Source organism: Lactuca serriola, chromosome 9 (assembly GCF_051521515.1).
Source record: "Lactuca serriola cultivar US96UC23 chromosome 9, Lser_US96UC23_V15, whole genome shotgun sequence".
In the NCBI taxonomy this organism is placed as follows: domain Eukaryota; kingdom Viridiplantae; phylum Streptophyta; class Magnoliopsida; order Asterales; family Asteraceae; genus Lactuca; species Lactuca serriola.
The window spans coordinates 214,724,899-214,741,674 of record NC_136416.1 but is presented as its reverse complement, the minus strand read 5'-3'; the positions used below and the strand labels follow the sequence as shown (position 1 = coordinate 214,741,674).

The following is a 16,776-nucleotide window of genomic DNA, read 5'->3' as shown; positions in this document are numbered from 1 at the left end:
CTGATCACCTGGTGAACGACTTTGTCACTACTTGTACAGATGCTGGAAAGGAACTTGCAGAGAGGGAATCACTTGTCTTCATTGAAACATCTGCCAAGGACAATAAAAATGTGGAAAAGGCTTTTGTTGAAGTGGTTACACTCATCTTTGAAAAGCTTATCGAAAATGATACCATGGATGCAATTAATGCACATGCTTTTCCTGAAATTTCCTCCGAAGGTTTGAAAAAAATGTATTTTAGCAAGGTTTTTTTCTTTTCTTAAAAAAGAAAAAATATATATAGTTGATTGGTATGTTTGTTTTGCATGGCAGATCGGATGTCCCGATATAGTGGGAAAAATGAGCCAGCCCATTATATGTTGAAGATCGAATCTTTCTCCCTACTTTCTGAAGCTAAAACCAAAAAGTTTGAATCTGATATTTTTGAAGCTGCTGGCTACAAATGGTCAGCTCTCTATATCCTTATATATTCAACTATTCTCAACTATATTATGTTCATATGCAATTATTATTTATTTTTTTTTTTATAACTTTTAGGAGGCTAGAATTGTACCCGAATGGAAATGAGGAAAGGTGGGGCAATTACATATCAATATATGTGACAATCTGTAATGCAGAAAGTCTTCCAAAGGGAAGGGAAGTGTGGGTTGATGGAAAATTTTGTGTTTATGATCATATACACCACAGTTATATAACCTTCCAAGGTAAGATCTTTGAAGCGTTGATTGACTATGTTTAATGTTATTATATAACGTGGTTACATATAAAAAGTATGAACCTGACAACCTTTGTGTTAATCCATGTGTTTACAATGTTGATGGGAAGAGGACAAGGTTTCATGAGTAGAAGACTAGATGGGGATTTAATAGACTCATATCACTGACTTCTTTTACTGATGCTAGAAATGGTTTTCTCTTTCTTGATTCGTGTGTGTTTGGAGTTGAGGTTTTTGATGTTCCAAAGTATGCAGCAAACCAGGGGCGGATCCAAGGGGATCCCGAGGGGATCCCGGGGTAGCCCGGGATACCCCTCAAAATTTTTTCAGTAGTGTAATTTTTGTTTATGTATCCCTCAAAAAAAAATCAATATAGTGTATATATACGCATCCCTCCACTTATAAACACAAACAAACAGTTGGTCTGTTGGTTAAGGTGTTGGCTTATTCAAGCGAAACCTGTTACATATTCTTTGTTTATTTTTGTTTTATTTTCCCAACTATTCTATCCCACATCGCTATTAGATTAAGATTTGGGTTTAAAACTGAAACCGAACCCGGGAAACCCAAGTTCCCCGGGAAAAAATTAGGTTACCCTAAAAAAAATTGGGATACCCCTTTACTTTGATCCTGGCTCCGCCACTGCAGCAAACGATCAATGTTTATCGTTGATAAAACCTCCGGCAGTTATTAACACTCATACATGGACAATTGAAAGTTTTTCAGAATTAACTGAGAATGCTGTGTATTCAGATTACTTCAAAATTGGGAAAGTTCATTGGTAAGTTAATCATACATTCTTGCCATGCATAGGGGTTTTGGTTAGATATCAATATATTGTACATGTAGAAAGACAGTGACTTAAACGTAATGCTTCAAGCTGGTTGATTTCAGGAAGATAAAACTCTATCCTAAAGGACAAGGAGCAGGAAAGGGCACAAATCTTTCAATTTTTCTGCAAGTACATAATTCTAAATTGCTTCCGGATGGGTGGACAGCTTATGCAAAATACAACTTTCGTGCATGTAAAGAATCAAGGTGGCAATGCTGATCGAGAGGGAGGTAATATTTGATATATTCGAAGGCCTGAGTTTCCTTTCACCTATATTATTTATCACCTTTTGATGTTTTGTATAATTGTATTCCGGCTCTATTTTGCAGAAGCTGAACATTGGTTTTACAAGTCATCCGCTTCTTGGGGTTATCCGAGTTTCATGTTGTTACGTGAAGTTGTTGACCCAGAAAAAGGCTTCCTGTTGGATGACGTTCTTATTGTTGAAGCAGAGATTTCAGTTGTTGGCATTCTAAAAAATTTTAATTGAAACAAGGAATCTTGAATTTTGACGACTTCTTACTTCAAAATGTGTGATTAATTGATGTTTTGATTGAAAAAACGTAAATATAATTAAAAGAAAAATCTAACCTAATAAATGAAAATTGTTTTTACCAAATGTCATGTTCTTATTGAATTTGACACATGTCATTTTTTTGGATTTTTTGAATTATCTTTTTTCCCCTTGTCATTTTTTTTGTATTTTTTATTTTTCTTAAATTTCAAATTCAAATTTTAGTAAGGTTTATATACGTAAGGTGATCATTATATTAAATATCATAATAAATGCTCTTTTAAGTGTTTCTTTCCTTCTTGTTTCAAATTTCGTAGAATATGTATTAAAATAATTACTTTATTTATTATATCTTTTGTAATTATATACAACTATTGTTTTAAAAATTACATAATGCTTATAATTTTATATTAAATTTTTATTTTTAATAAACCCGTATATTACACCTAGTATATTATAAGTTAATAACTTTCGGATCTCAACAATTAAGCATGTGGTTAATTGTTGTTTTGATTGAAAAAAATTAACATATTAACATGACTTGTGTTTGTATTCATAATGTGAAAGGTTTTGGCCAAGTCTAAGGTTGTCTTTGCTTTCTCCATCATCTAATGAAAGAGAAGAAAAATTAACATATTTAAATAGAATCAAGAATAGTTTTTAGTTTTTTAAATACAAATATGGTTTCTTTGTGTATCACAAAGGCTAAAATACATTTATATGGATATATACCTTCTTAATAGTGACTGAAATGTCCTATTTCTTTAACTTTGGGTTTTGAGGATTTGCATTTTGTTAACTTTATGTTTGAGATGTCCTGTTTCTTTGTGCTCATGTACCGTCTCTCAAGGGTGAAAATTCCAAAAGCACATGCATGACATCTTATGATTGGTTGGAAATTAGGGTATCCCTCCCCCCTTTATAGGCTAATTATGAACGTGTCATCAGAACCTATGTTTGTCTATAAATAATTATCCCTTGCATGCACAAAATTTCAAGACAACAATCATTGTGAGGTTGAGAGCATATACTTTATAGTAGTTAGTAAGCAAGATTTATTCTTTTGTTTTGAGAGCTCAAGTGAGGTGTAATCTTTGTGTGTGATTGTAATTTTCTTAAAAGTTTAATAAAATTTTCTCTCGTTAGTATGTGGATGTATGTCACTTTGACAAAACCACGTTAAATAATGTGTTCAGTTTTTAATTTTAATTTTCAAAAGTTTTATTCCGTAAGTTTCATCGAAGTTTGTTTATCATTTGTCTAAATTGTTTAACTTGTTTTTGTTGTTCACTCAACAAAAATATATTTAAGGGGCACACTTTATTCTTCGCACATGATCTTAAAATCAGCGGACGGATAACAATAAGTGCATATAGGAAAAGCTTTCACTAAACTTGTCATTTGGTGAGAACAATTGTAGGACAAGGCTCACAGTTAAAATCACATCATGGATATGTATATCATAGTTTCCTATGTATGTTAATTTAGTAATTTTCAGTGTTCACATGCTTAATTGTTGACATGTGAAAGTTTCATCTCACTTGAGGAAAATTGGTAAACACCTATATGTATCAACATTCTTGTATATGTAGTAAGTGAATTTTTGTGTTTGTCCATGTAAGACCTTGTTGAATCTATGAACTCCATATATGCTTGAATATAATATCTCTTGTTGGCTATTTTTATCAAACTACAACCCAGAATTCCTTGTTGAATCGAATCTTTGTTGATACCTAATTCTTGTGTGGTAAGCTGAAATGAAATTGCTTGTCATTAATAAGTAAATTTGTGAGTATTCAAACTAGTTGATAAAAAATTGTTTTGTCTTGTTGAAGTTGTATATTTTTCTTGAAATTGTTAGTAAAAATGGTTGAATATATTGTTTTTTTGTTAAATACTTTTCTAAATTTGTTTATCCAGAAGTATTTAATAGAAAACAATGGGCATGAAAATGTAAAACACGCGGTTTCAGAATGGATAGCATGGCGGGACCCAACAAATCGAAGGACTCGAGGGAAGACGACCATGAAATAATCAAAATCGAAAGGATCCGTCCAATTTCTCTGTAATTGCCGTCTTTTTCATTCCAACAACCTCAGCTTCATCTCCAGTTTTTGATTTTTTTTTTCTGTTCAATTTTTTCACAACAAAAAAAAATGATCAGAAACCCTAATTTCCAGGTGAGGAAGAGGAAGTGGACGACGGTTTTGTTTCTGCTAAGAAAGAGGAAAAGAAAGAATGAAGGATCTCACCAAGACGGCGTTAAACATCCTAAAATTGTTGAGATTTTTGACGGAAATGAAGGAGATGATGATCATCATCATGAAAATGATCATTATCGCTCCGATGGGTCTGATGCTGATGAGAGAGACGAAAACCCTAGAGATAATTCCGATGAAAAAATTGAAGGTTTTGAACAGGAAAACCCTAGTTTAGATCTGATGCAGGAGGATGAACAAGAAAACTCAAAGTCTGCGTTATTGATTGTTTCCGAGAGGAAGAAGCATGGTGGAGATACAGATACTCCTCCCGACGATGATTGCTGTCCAATCTGCTTCGATGATTTCTCAATTGCCTGTAAAACAAACTGTGGACACTGGTTTTGTGGTAATTCTTTCTACATCATTTCTTTCTTTCTTTCTTCTTCTTCCCCATCAATGGTTTTTCAAGGGTTTATTGATTCCCATATACAGCAAATTGCATACTCCAATTCTGGACATACAGAACAGCTCTTCAAAAATGCAATTGCCCAATTTGTGCACGACCCATTACCGAGTTGACACCAGAGGCATCTTTACTGATTATCCATGAAGTTGAAGTCATCGAAGCTCTAAAAAATGTTCAAAGGTATAACCGCCTTTTCCAGGGTGGTTTTAGTGGTGTCATATGGGTAGGTTTGTTTACATAATAATACACCATTATCACTTTCTTTTAAATTTCTTTTTTGATTTTTTGTTTTCCTTTTGGCAATTGGCAGAAAGTTTTTGAGGTTCCTGATGTATTTAGAAGAATGTTATCTGGTTTGATGGATCCAGATAGATTCAGAGGAAACTACTATGCAATGCGTATCTTTGCTGTAAGTTAATCATATAAATCAGTATTTTTTATGGGCTTAAAAATTAATGGACATTTTTTTTTCATGATTGCAGTTGTTGATGTCCTGCATTTATAATATGAGTTCCTTTGACTTCATTCCAACAGGTTTGTTTCACTACACCATATTGTTGTGTACTACATTCATATAAAGAGCAACAAACTTTACCACATTAGGTTGCTATTTCTTGCAATTTATTGTATAATGAGAGGAATGATATGAATTGAGAAATAATATATGTATTTTTTTTTTTTTTGCAGGGACTATAGGGGTAAGGAGGTTGTTTGATATTTGTGCTATAGCACTAGTTGTAATCCTGTGTTTGATTGGCATATGCCATAGATTGGTGCTTAGAAGACGTGTTAGGCAACTTGCAGCTACTCAATTATAAGAGATATGAGTCAAAATTCACCAATGAAGGGAGAGGTTATATTAGACTTTTTCTCATTTTGCTTTTATAGTTTGTATTGTAAAGTTGTGGGCATTGGGTAAAGTTGTTGTACATTGTGTATTATATATAATATGAAGGAAGGCTACTTAATCGATTAGGATAAAACATCACATGGTAATCACCTGTCCAATCATAAGAAGATTAGCTTTGAATATAATTTGGATTATAGTTAGTGCTTCAATTGTACATTAATGGATTTGAGGTTTGATTACCGGAATGTATATGCATGTTTTATGTTATGTCTTTTGATTGTACTGTGTTTTGTGTGCATTGTAGTTAACCCTTGTCTTTGATGGATGACATTTGCATTTTTTCATGTTTTTGTAAAGCCATCACTCTATAAGCGTTATTTTGTCCGTTTTATGATGTAAATTGTTGAATTTACATAAAATATATAATTACAAGATTAATATTATTTAATAAAGGGTAAATGCCACAAAAATCATTAATTTTATACGAAAATTTGATTATAATATTATGTTTTTTTTTTTGTTTCACATTAGATGTGTTTCCAGTTTGTTACGATTTAGACCACTTGACCGGTTAATGAGGTTGTTTGCTGATGTGACATAATGACATGTTACGATTTAGACCACTTGATCGGTTAATAGGATTGTTTGCTGATGTGATATAATGACATGCCAGTTTTGATAACGTGACATTATGATTTATCAAAATTGAAATATATATATATATATATATATATATATATATATATATATATATATATATATATATATATATAGCACAAAAACATTTTTTTTCAATTATGATACTATGTTTTTTTTTGTTCTAAATTAAACTATCATTTTTTCCAATTTTGTTCACTATTGATAATTTTCTATTTGAAACCATATAAATAATTTTTTTACATTTGAAACCGGGAATACAAAAGCAAATACAAATATATATTAAACTACTTCTAAATTATTCCAATTATGTCAACAATAGGATTTGAACCATCGACCTCAAGGAGAGAGAGAAGGGGGGGGGGGGGGATATCGAATACCACTGGGCTAAACAAGGGCAATATCAGATACCGCTTGGCTAGACAAGGGCGGCTCAATGAGGTTGGGGGCTCTAAACCAACCAAAATTTTGGGGCCCTTTGATCTATACAAACTTAAATTCTATAATAAAAACAAATATAAAAGTGAATGTTTTTTTTTTATTTATTTTTTTAATTTTTTTAAACTTGCATGAGTTTTAATTAAATGGATAACTCAAACTTGGAGGATTATTTTAAACTCAAATATATACAACTCAACATAGAAATCAAATGAACAAGCCACATACATAGAAAACAATCAACAACCAACATTCTTTAGCTTCAAGTTACATAAACAAAGGAACAAAGAAATCGAAAATCACTAACTCAAACTTCCAGTGTTTTAACTAAAATGACAACATTCCTTAGCTTCAAGCAGCAAGCCAACAACGCAAAATATGAGTGGAAACACTAACTCAAAAATCAAAAATCAATGATAAACAAAGAAATCGAGCATTAATCAATAAACAAAAAACGATGGAAAATCAGATAATGAGAAAAATTAACCCTAAACGACTATTAATCCTAATAGATAATCAGATGATGAAAAAAATCAAGTGAAAACACTGCACATACCTTGAATCAATGAATCATCAGAGACTTTTGAACAATGAAGAATCAGAGAAGCCGTAAATGGAGAAGGAAAAAGGTTGCAGTGGTTCAGGAAGCCTTTCAGTGTTCAAGAATCGAGGTTGTAGAAGCCCATAATCGATAATCAATATTCAGAGTGCAAGAATGGAGGAAAGAAGAAAAAAATGTAACGACCCAAATTTTACAAAGAAAATTTTCATTTCATAAATCATAAAGGTTCCAATAATCATTTTCAAAACCATCAACATTACAACATTATTATTTACAAAACATCACAGTGTTCCCCAAACCAGAGCGGAAAAGAGAGATGGAGTGCACGCCACATCATCACGCCTTGCTTTTGCCCTTGGACTCCGAAATACCTGAAACAAATCCACAGACGGTAAGCAGAAAGCTTAGTGAGTCCTCCAGAGCATACCCCACACAAACCACATATCACGTTAGCTATAAAACTACCTCTACCACATATCACATGTCAATTAGTCATGAAGCTATCTCTACCGTTAGCCACAAAGGCTATCTCTACCATCAGCCATACAGGCTGTCTCTACCATTAGCCCTAAGGCCATCTCTACCATTAGCCATAAGGCTATCTCTAACGTTAGCCACAAAGGCTATCTCTACCACATATCATGCACACATACATATCGCACCTCTACGTAACAAGTAAACCAAATATCACGAGATGGGCCGACCTTGGTGCCTTAGACCCCTTTGGTATGGTGATAAAACTCACATCTCAAAGGCTGAACTGGCAAACTGGATTCAGGTATGCCCTGTGCTGCTCTTCCCAAACTGTTTATAATCAATGAGTAAATATCTCAGCATAGTCCCATAAATACCCCCAGGGTCAACCCTGGTCAAAGTCAAAGTCTATAGTCAAGGTCAACAGTCCATATTGACCTTGACTCGCCGAGTACAATCATTCACTCGTCGGGTTCCCTGCTTAACTCGTCGACTTGCCAAGTCACCCGAGGGACTCGTCGAGTTCCTTGGTGTTTACGGTCGTAAACCACCAACCGTACACCTTTGACCGTAAAACCCTTGGTCGTAAACCCTTGGCCGTAAACGAGAAAACCCTCTCGGCTCGCCGAGTCACTTGCACGACTCGTCGAGTCCCCCAAAGTTCATCATGATTACGGTCCTTTCTAGTGAGACTTAAGGTCCCAAACTTTAGATCCATCATCTCCTGTTGTAGATTTCACGTAAAGTTACAAACTTTACGTGCATGCAGGGCCTTTCATAACCGTAAACACCAAAACTAATCATCCAACAAGGTTTTCATACATGGAGAGGGAATAAGCTTATAAAGCATGCAACTTTATGATATCTGGGACCTAGTGAGGTTCAAATCTGGAACCATACCCTTGTGATAGGTCCAGATCTAGGCTTGCTTCCATTTCCCCAAAGTTTGGTCATGAACTCCCAAATAGAATACAGGCTTAAGGTAAAAGATGCATACCTCAATTTGATGCCCAAGACGAACTAGATGCTAGATCCAGTGTTTTCCCCTTGATTCTTCTTCTCCAAACTTGGATTCCTTCTCAAATTCCCAAAGTCAAGCTCTCAAACGCACACACTTCACACACTAGGGAGTTTGCGGCCGTACACAGTCTCTTATGATGTTAAGGGAGGCTACAAGAGCGTTTAATGAAGCTTATATAATGGCAAACCCCAAAATTATGGTTTTTCATTAAACAGTGCTGACTCGTTGAGTCAGCCTTCTGACTCGCCGAGTCACTTCCGATTGTGCCCCTGAAATACGACCCTACTCGACGAGTTGAGCTCCCAACTCGCCGAGTCCATGCATGAAACTTCTCCATTGGCAAGTTTCCAACCAATGCTCAAACCAGGTGTTACATAATTGAAGTGTGATTGTCGCTTTTGATTTGAGGCGTCAGGCATGCATATGAGCGAATGGAGACGTGCGTATTGAGAAGAATGTATCAACAATTGACATTAAAGGATTTAGGTAAGTAGGGGGCCCCTTACAAAATGGAGCCCTAAGCCCTGACTTAACTTTATAATAAGTAAAGCCGACCCTAGGGCTAGAAGCCATTTGGTATGAAAATACGGTTATAATATAATTAATACATATTTAGTTTGTTATATATAAAGCTGATGTATTTAATTGGAATTCTTCCATTCATTACAGATAATCCAGTTAAAATAAACCAGTTTTATAGATAACAAACTAAATGTGTATTAATTAAATTATAATCGTATTTAAGATGTATTATTAGGATGTTATAATTTTTCCAACAAATGAAAGAAGTATATCTGCAAAAACCAAAAATTATTGATATATACAACAAATAGTCCCCTTGGTAATTAAAGCGACCACATACCTTTTGTGTTCTCGAGACAACATTAGTCAATTGTGCATACCACACCTCCTAACTTTTTTTAAAGTTGCATATTTAATGAAAAATACGATTATAATATAAACAATACATATTTACGTATACCACTATGGTTTAAATGTAAAAACCTTGTATTTATAAAACAAATATGGTTTTTAAATGAAAAAAATGTATTTATACAGTTTCAAATAAACAAAACCATTTATATTGTTTCAAATAGAAAATTGTCAACACCGAACAAATTTGGAAAAAATAATGTTCGATTTAGAACAAAAATTCAAATTCTTTTAAAAAAAATTAAAACTTAATGTCAAAATTGAAAACAAATGAACTTAATGTTTTTTGTGTAAATTTTTTCAATTTTGACACGTCAACATACCACATCAACACCACATCAACAGACAACCGGGTTGACCGGTCAAGTATAACAAATTGGAAACACAATGTCTAATTTGAAACAAAAAATAATGCAGTGTTAAAATCGAATTTTCGTGTAAACTTAATGACTTTTGTGGTATTTACCCTTTAATAAATAAGAAAATATATTAAATATCGTATAATATTGGTCTTAAAGGGATTTGTAATGACATTAATTTGTACATATAATATTTTACACAAATGACCTCAAAATTCACAGGTAGCCGGACGTCTGTGTCCCCACCAACGGGTTTCACAACTAATATAGACAGGTAAATCACAATATACAGGGAACAAGAAAGCAGATTATGTCTCTTATGTTCACATATTCTCAATCAACCCAGCATACCATGGTCCATGTACATTCCCACTGACCCCACTCATAACTCCCAACACCTCCCCGGCTTCCACCACCTTCTCAGCCAAACCGGCGGCACCAACTTGCCGGAGCACCTTTTCCGCCACCTCTCTCCCATTCCCACCGCCAACAAGCACCACTCCTCTTGTCGCCAAATAAACAGCTCGTGACACCTTAACAAAAACCGGGTCCCCAGCTTGTACACTTTTTCTCAACATTCTTGCCATCACAACCCTTCTCGACTCATTTTTTGCCACATCATCAGATTTATCTAAATCCTCTGCTATCTTACTCAAAACTTCAACAAGCTCCTCCAAACCAGCATCGATGATCGTGTCAAGTGTCTCGGAAAGCTGCATGGAGCATTTGAGCATCGTTCGTTCCATGTCCTCAGGATTTGATATCATTTCATCCATTACAAGTGTTTGTCTTAGAACTAAGATGCTGTGTAGAATGTTTGTGTTATTTCTTAAATCAGCAAAACGGAAGGACCATAAATGTAATTTATTTCAACTTTTTATTACCTGGTAGCAATAACGGTTATCTTCTGAAGTTGTGTCTGAACAGCTCTGAGTCTCAGAAAATTGAGTTTTAGGGTTTCGGGTAACTCCTCCTTCATCACACCGTTAACATTGTTCACCAGCTTAACAAGACCTAACCTCACTAGCAAATCGCCTTTTTCTCCTTTGCATTCTGTATACTGATTATCCGTGGGAGACAATGACATAGTTTTGGATGAAATATGCAATGTACTAGAGAAGCTTCCACCAGTCCTGAGACCAGTGAAGGGCAGAACAGTCCTTTCGTCTTGCAACTCTAATAACACGCTCTTGTGTTCGTTCCATTCCTCATCTTTGCATGGAACCACAGATGAAAGCCATTCCATAGTCAGTGGAAGACGAATCAAGGCATCGGATGGTGGACCATAGACCTTTTCAAAAGCTTTTTTTAAATATTCCATGCCAGTGGGTCCCTTCAGTAACGGTTCCATCATTTTAATTCGCGCCTTGCTAATTTCTTGCTTCAGCACCTGCCATGAAAACAGCATTTCATATTTTGAATATAAGCCTGTGTTTGTTTCACACGGGACATGAACAAGCTTTCCAGGGCTATTCTCGATGATAAAGATGAGAAGGACATTTACGTCTTTTTACACATACAAGAGATCCAGAGCAAGTCCATGTCCCACCTTTTTTAGTAGGACAAAAGATTTTAATTTTTTTTTTGTCTCGTTGACATCAGTTCTGGTCTCAAATCCAATACATGTCAAATGCAGTACAATCTGCTCTGTCATGTCAGGTATAACAAACAGGCCTGCGGCCCTGTTTGTAAGACATAACAGAACAAGATGACCTTGTACTGCATTTGACATGTATTGGATTTGAGACTGGGACTGATGTCAACGAGACAAAAAAAAATTAGAATAATTTGTCCTACTAAAAAAGGTGGGACATGGACTTGCTTTGGATCTCTTGTATGTGTAAAAAGACATAAATGTCCTTCTCATCTTTATCATCGAAAATAGCCCTGGAAAGCTTGTTCATGTCCCGTGTAACAAACAGAGCCTAAAGGAATAAGAGGAAAACATGCACCTGTATCTCCTCGAGTACAAACCGCAAACCTCTTATCAATGCAATTGCGTGTGAATGATTTGAACCATCGCCAGCCTGGCATAATTCTGCTAGTTCTGAGAGAACTTTCTGATGAGATTCTTTAAGTTTGTTTTCATGTGCTATGGCTGAAAGCTTCTGTAAACTGACTAATGAAAACTCCATGATTCTCCCAAGATATTCCATGTCCAAACTACGCGAACTCAACAACTAGGAAACGAATGAAGGAAATATTTTTCAATGATATAATAAAAAAGAAATCGAATCCTTACACTTACAGTTGATATATGTTAATGAAAATTTCAAAATCCTACCTGAGAAAGAATAGCAAGATCAATAACTTCATGAATCTCTTGTTTTTGGCTTTGAGGTGACATCTCACAAAGCTCATCTCTCACTTCCTTCATTAACATAACAACATGATCGTACTTTTCCTGTTTTATAGAATCCGAGATTCCATCCCAAAAAGCTTTTTCCATTGTCTTGCGTACCTGTTGATATAAATTATCGGAAGGAAAATTAAAAAAATGGTAGAAGAAAAAACCGAATATTGTGTATAAAAAGCCAAGTTTTTACCACCTTTTGGTTTTCATCAGTCATAGTCAAACTATCATAATGCTGACCATGAAGAAATTCATTCACAATGAATACATTCTCCATTCGTGGAATTGGAATCTCATCATTTTGGTTTACAAGATCTGAACTACTAGGAACATTGGAATCAAGGTCTTTAAGTGTTGACTGAATAGGGGAAGTCTTCTCCTTTGATTGAAAGTACTTTTTTCTTGTGTTGGAAAGAGCATTCTCCAAACGGTTTATTCCAGCTTCTCCACTCAGGTGGAATATTTGTTCCCTCAACATTTTTTGATGTTCTGTAACCTGCATCTGAAGAAGATTTCAATACCAAGTAAGGTCATTTGATTCCATCTATTGCAATGCATAAAAGAGGAAAGAAAGCAAATAGTAGAACCTGTTTCTGAAAAGCTTTCACATCATCTGTAAGAGCACTATCATCTCCTTCAGGTATCACCTTGTATTTTTTCATCATAGAGATTTCCATCTGACATGCAGCCTTTACCAAATCCTCCATTAAAGACTCTACATCCTTAACCTTCCATACAACAAAGCTATTCAAAAAAGAGCACCATGCTGCATCAAAAGCAAGAATCTGAGACCGGAATGTGGAAAGTTTGACCAGTCCATGGTTCAAAGCTTGACTCTGTGAAGGTCCATTCAGTATTATCTCAATCAACAACTCAAATTCTTGGACAAATTTCTTAGCAGAGAAGGTCAAAGTGGTCTCGCGATCCCCTTCACCTCTAAAAATTGCATCTGGATGACCTAAAATCATGTATGCACTTAACACGATTCTTGGTTGATACCTTGATAATCTAACAGATGGTTTTGTGGTTCTTGAAACAACTCGTGTAAGAAGGTGATTGATTTCATCTTGACCATGTAAATCGGGTAATAAAACTCTGTAACGTGTCTCTAAGCGATCAAGTAAAGATTTTGTGGTGTGAAGGGTAGAGGGATTTTCAATCAAATTTGCAAATTGCTCAAATGGCATTGAGATCACATGACTTGTGTTTATATTCAGAATGTAAAAGGCTTTCGCCAAATCTAAGGTAGTCTTCTGCTTAAGGAATTTTCTCCAGCATCTACCAGAAGAAGAAAAAATTTATCATATTTAAGCAAGAATCAAGAATAGTTTTTTGTATTTTAAATCCAAACATGGTTTCTTTATATGGATATATATACCTTCTTAATAGCGACTGAGATGTCTTGTTTCGTTGACTTTGGGTTTTGAGGATCTGCATTCTGTTAAATTATGTCTGTTAATGATAAGAACAGAAGGAAAATTGTATTGAAAATGAGCACAAAAACACACAGATGACATGTTTTTGTTCCCATAATGGTTATGTTAACCCTATAATCTCTATCAAATCAAGCATAAAATCGATAATACCTACTTTTACCTAATCCCTGTTTACAAAGTTAACAAGTTACCGTAACACCTAAATGCCCCCTTAATACAGAACTTTCATTAGGACAATCCAAAACTACTTTAGTTTCAGCATGACTAAAACAGTGTAACACTGTCAAAAAATTTAAACTTGGATCAAGGAAGAATACCTTTTCTGTTCAGCAGCTTGGAGTTTGGCCTCTATAGATTGAGAAAGGTTATGATCATCTGCAGATTGAGGGCTCCTGCGCTTTGGCCGGGCTTTACTTGACAAATTCTCATAAAATTTCTGTCGCCACTCAAAAGAGAAAGAAGGAATTGAAAAGAAGAAAAGAAAGGTGAATAAGAAGCCAATTACAGAGCAGACTAGACTTTGAGACGTTTTCTTCATTAACTCAATCACAGAAAGCACACAAACGCACATAAGAAACACCAGTTAATCGTAATTACCAATTAAATCTAATGATTAGAAAACTGAAGGAGTGCAGTTTACAGATGCCAAAAGGTTCTTGGTAATTGGCATAGCCTTAAACTTTAGATTTATCTTTTAAGGTTAACGATTTAGTTTTTCGTTTTCTAAATTAGTTCTTAATCGCAGCAGTATGCTTGATAGATCGTCAAAACTGTTGATACTACTCTATAGATCTTCAAAAATCTTTGCTCTCGCACAGCGGAGCTACCTTCTAAACGTATACATTTTCAAGTGAATTAAATAAATACAAAAACCTTACCTGTCGACGAAGATCTGCATTGCGAAGCTTAGCTTCGATCTCTTCAATGCTAGAACGAGAACCAGAAGCCTTTGTATCGGTGAGTCTCCGGCGTATCCTCGCCGGCACGGTCGGACGCGATGACAACTCCTCACCGTCGAAAACCAAACCGGTTTCCGGAGAATTACCTACTCCTAACTCCATAAATTGAATCTTCCCAATCGACAAATACTCTAAATTAATTCAAAATCTCCTTCACTATCAATCGATCACACTTTACAGTTTACTCTTACAAAACCAAAATCAAATTAATCAAGATTTGCTGTTGAGAAATATCTTTCATATTTATTCAATCCGAACATTAATTAATAAATATATAAAATATAAATACTAGTAGTAACTAAAAAATAAAATAAAATAAAATAAAAACCTAGGAAATAAATTACAGAGAAAAAAAATTTTATTCTTTATTTCAGCACTTCAATTTTGTATTTTTTGGATTGTATTTTTATATTCAAACGAATGGTGGTTTAGATGAGTTTGTTTAAGAAAAAAATAAATCATTTTTCTCATTTAAATAGGGGAATAGTGGGATGAGAGATAATATTCTTTTTTCTTGAAATCTATCCATTTAAATGTGGGATGATTGATACACGCTCTCTTTCTTTATATATATATATATATATATATATATATATATATATATATATATATATATATATATATATATATATATATATATATTAGTTTATAACCCATTGAAACCACGGTTATAAAATTAATCAAACTTTTATAGTAAAAACTCAAAATTATTAATAAGTTATTTAAAATAAATCATTAATTTAAGAGATATTTTTTATTAGTTATGTGAAATTATAATCATTGATTCAAATAAATATATAAAATTAATTTTTAATATATATTAGATATTTTTTATTTGTGAATTAATGAAAACAATAATTTAAAATTTAAAATTTAAAATAGAATCACATTAATGAGGAAGTCTAATAAATTTAAAATGGAAAACTAATAGATTGACAAGTGGCAACACATTAATTAAAATGTCTAATATGGTGACACATGACAAAAGAGCTACTCTTTTATTAGTATATATATATATATATATATATATATATATATATATATATATATATATGGTTATGTTATTTTGTTTTCACAATCTATTGTTTGCATGTATGATTGATTCGAGACCAATCATTTTAGTTATTTTAAGAAAGTAATTAATGCATATTACATGTTGAAGATATAATGGATATTAATTACATCTTCAACATTAAATATGCATTAATTACTTTCTTAAAATAACTAAAATGATTGGTCCAGAATCAATCATACAAAATTTAAAGGCCGTGTTCAGCACGGCCTACGAAACGTAACTTGGATGTTTTTAAAAGACATTTGTTTTAATAAGATCCGGTTAGATGCGAGAAATAATAACATATGTTTGTGGATTGTTTTTCTTATTTGTGCTTGTTGTTTGAAAATATACTTCAAATGTTTTGTGATAGGTAATTTTGAGCTATTAGTGTCTTTCATTTCGATTGTTTAGTGTAGTGTAACATTCCGACTCCCATGTATTACATTTATTTATTTTTGGGATTTAATGAGTGGCTCGACGAGTTGTGTGTTCGACTCGTCGAGTAGAGTTGGATTGAGCACGCGGGTTTAATGACCAACTTGACGAGTCAGAGAGCTGACTCGCCGAGTTGGCGCTGTGAGATGAAACCCTAAATCCCCAGGGTTGGGACCTATTTAAAGGAACTTATGTCCTCATTTCCGCCTCACCAGCTATCCAACTCCCCTGTGTGAAACCCTAATCGGCCATTTGAGCTAAGAGAGAGTGATAAAGCTAATATTTGAGTATTTTGGTGAATCATTGGAAGACAAGAAGTGAGATTCAAGCAAGGAACGAGGAAAGGTTGTGAGATCCAATATTCATTCACTTGGAGCTTCTGTTGGAAGGTAAAAGTCTTCATCTTGCTCATCATGTTGTTTAGATCTTGTTAATGAGGAACTTATGGGGCTTTTTCCATATTTCCTTGAGATTTGGTATGACTTGTGCTTGCCAAGCATTGAAACATCATATC

At 34.1% G+C, this 16,776-nt stretch overlaps 2 protein-coding genes across 2 annotated transcripts; one reads left to right on the top strand and one right to left on the bottom strand.

Annotated features, from left to right (window-relative positions):
* The first annotated feature begins 4,132 nt into the window (after positions 1-4,132).
* Positions 4,133-5,845, top strand: LOC145075072 (uncharacterized). Its single transcript, XM_079021367.1, has 5 exons — positions 4,133-4,668; positions 4,755-4,951; positions 5,039-5,137; positions 5,211-5,262; positions 5,416-5,845. Exons 1-5 carry the CDS (start codon positions 4,218-4,220, stop codon positions 5,544-5,546), a joined length of 930 nt encoding a protein of 309 aa, XP_078877493.1. The 5' UTR covers positions 4,133-4,217; the 3' UTR covers positions 5,547-5,845.
* A 4,286-nt stretch (positions 5,846-10,131) lies between these two features.
* LOC145072671 (uncharacterized) lies at positions 10,132-15,068 on the bottom strand. The gene is made up of 9 exons (XM_079019135.1): positions 14,690-15,068; positions 14,129-14,247; positions 13,754-13,813; positions 12,963-13,653; positions 12,572-12,877; positions 12,307-12,483; positions 11,975-12,202; positions 10,907-11,412; positions 10,132-10,826 (listed from the first exon to the last, which is right to left on the bottom strand). The coding sequence occupies exons 1-9, from the start codon at positions 14,870-14,872 to the stop codon at positions 10,346-10,348; spliced, it is 2,751 nt and encodes a 916-aa protein (XP_078875261.1). The 5' UTR covers positions 14,873-15,068; the 3' UTR covers positions 10,132-10,345.
* Positions 15,069-16,776: the final 1,708 nt, after the last annotated feature.

Excerpts from the sequence above, each read along its gene's own strand:
- LOC145072671 (XM_079019135.1), bottom strand. The coding sequence starts at position 14,872 with ATGGAGTTAGGAGTAGGTAATTCTCCGGAAACCGGTTTGGTTTTCGAC. Across the intron at positions 14,248-14,689 it reads ATGCAGATCTTCGTCGACAG|AAATTTTATGAGAATTTGTC; the intron begins GTAAGGTTTTTG and ends GAGTGGCGACAG. Across the intron at positions 12,484-12,571 it reads TGACTGATGAAAACCAAAAG|GTACGCAAGACAATGGAAAA; the intron begins GTGGTAAAAACT and ends TTATATCAACAG.
- LOC145075072 (XM_079021367.1), top strand. The coding sequence starts at position 4,218 with ATGATCAGAAACCCTAATTTCCAGGTGAGGAAGAGGAAGTGGACGACG. Across the intron at positions 4,952-5,038 it reads GTTTTAGTGGTGTCATATGG|AAAGTTTTTGAGGTTCCTGA; the intron begins GTAGGTTTGTTT and ends GGCAATTGGCAG. Across the intron at positions 5,263-5,415 it reads CTTTGACTTCATTCCAACAG|GGACTATAGGGGTAAGGAGG; the intron begins GTTTGTTTCACT and ends TTTTTTTTGCAG.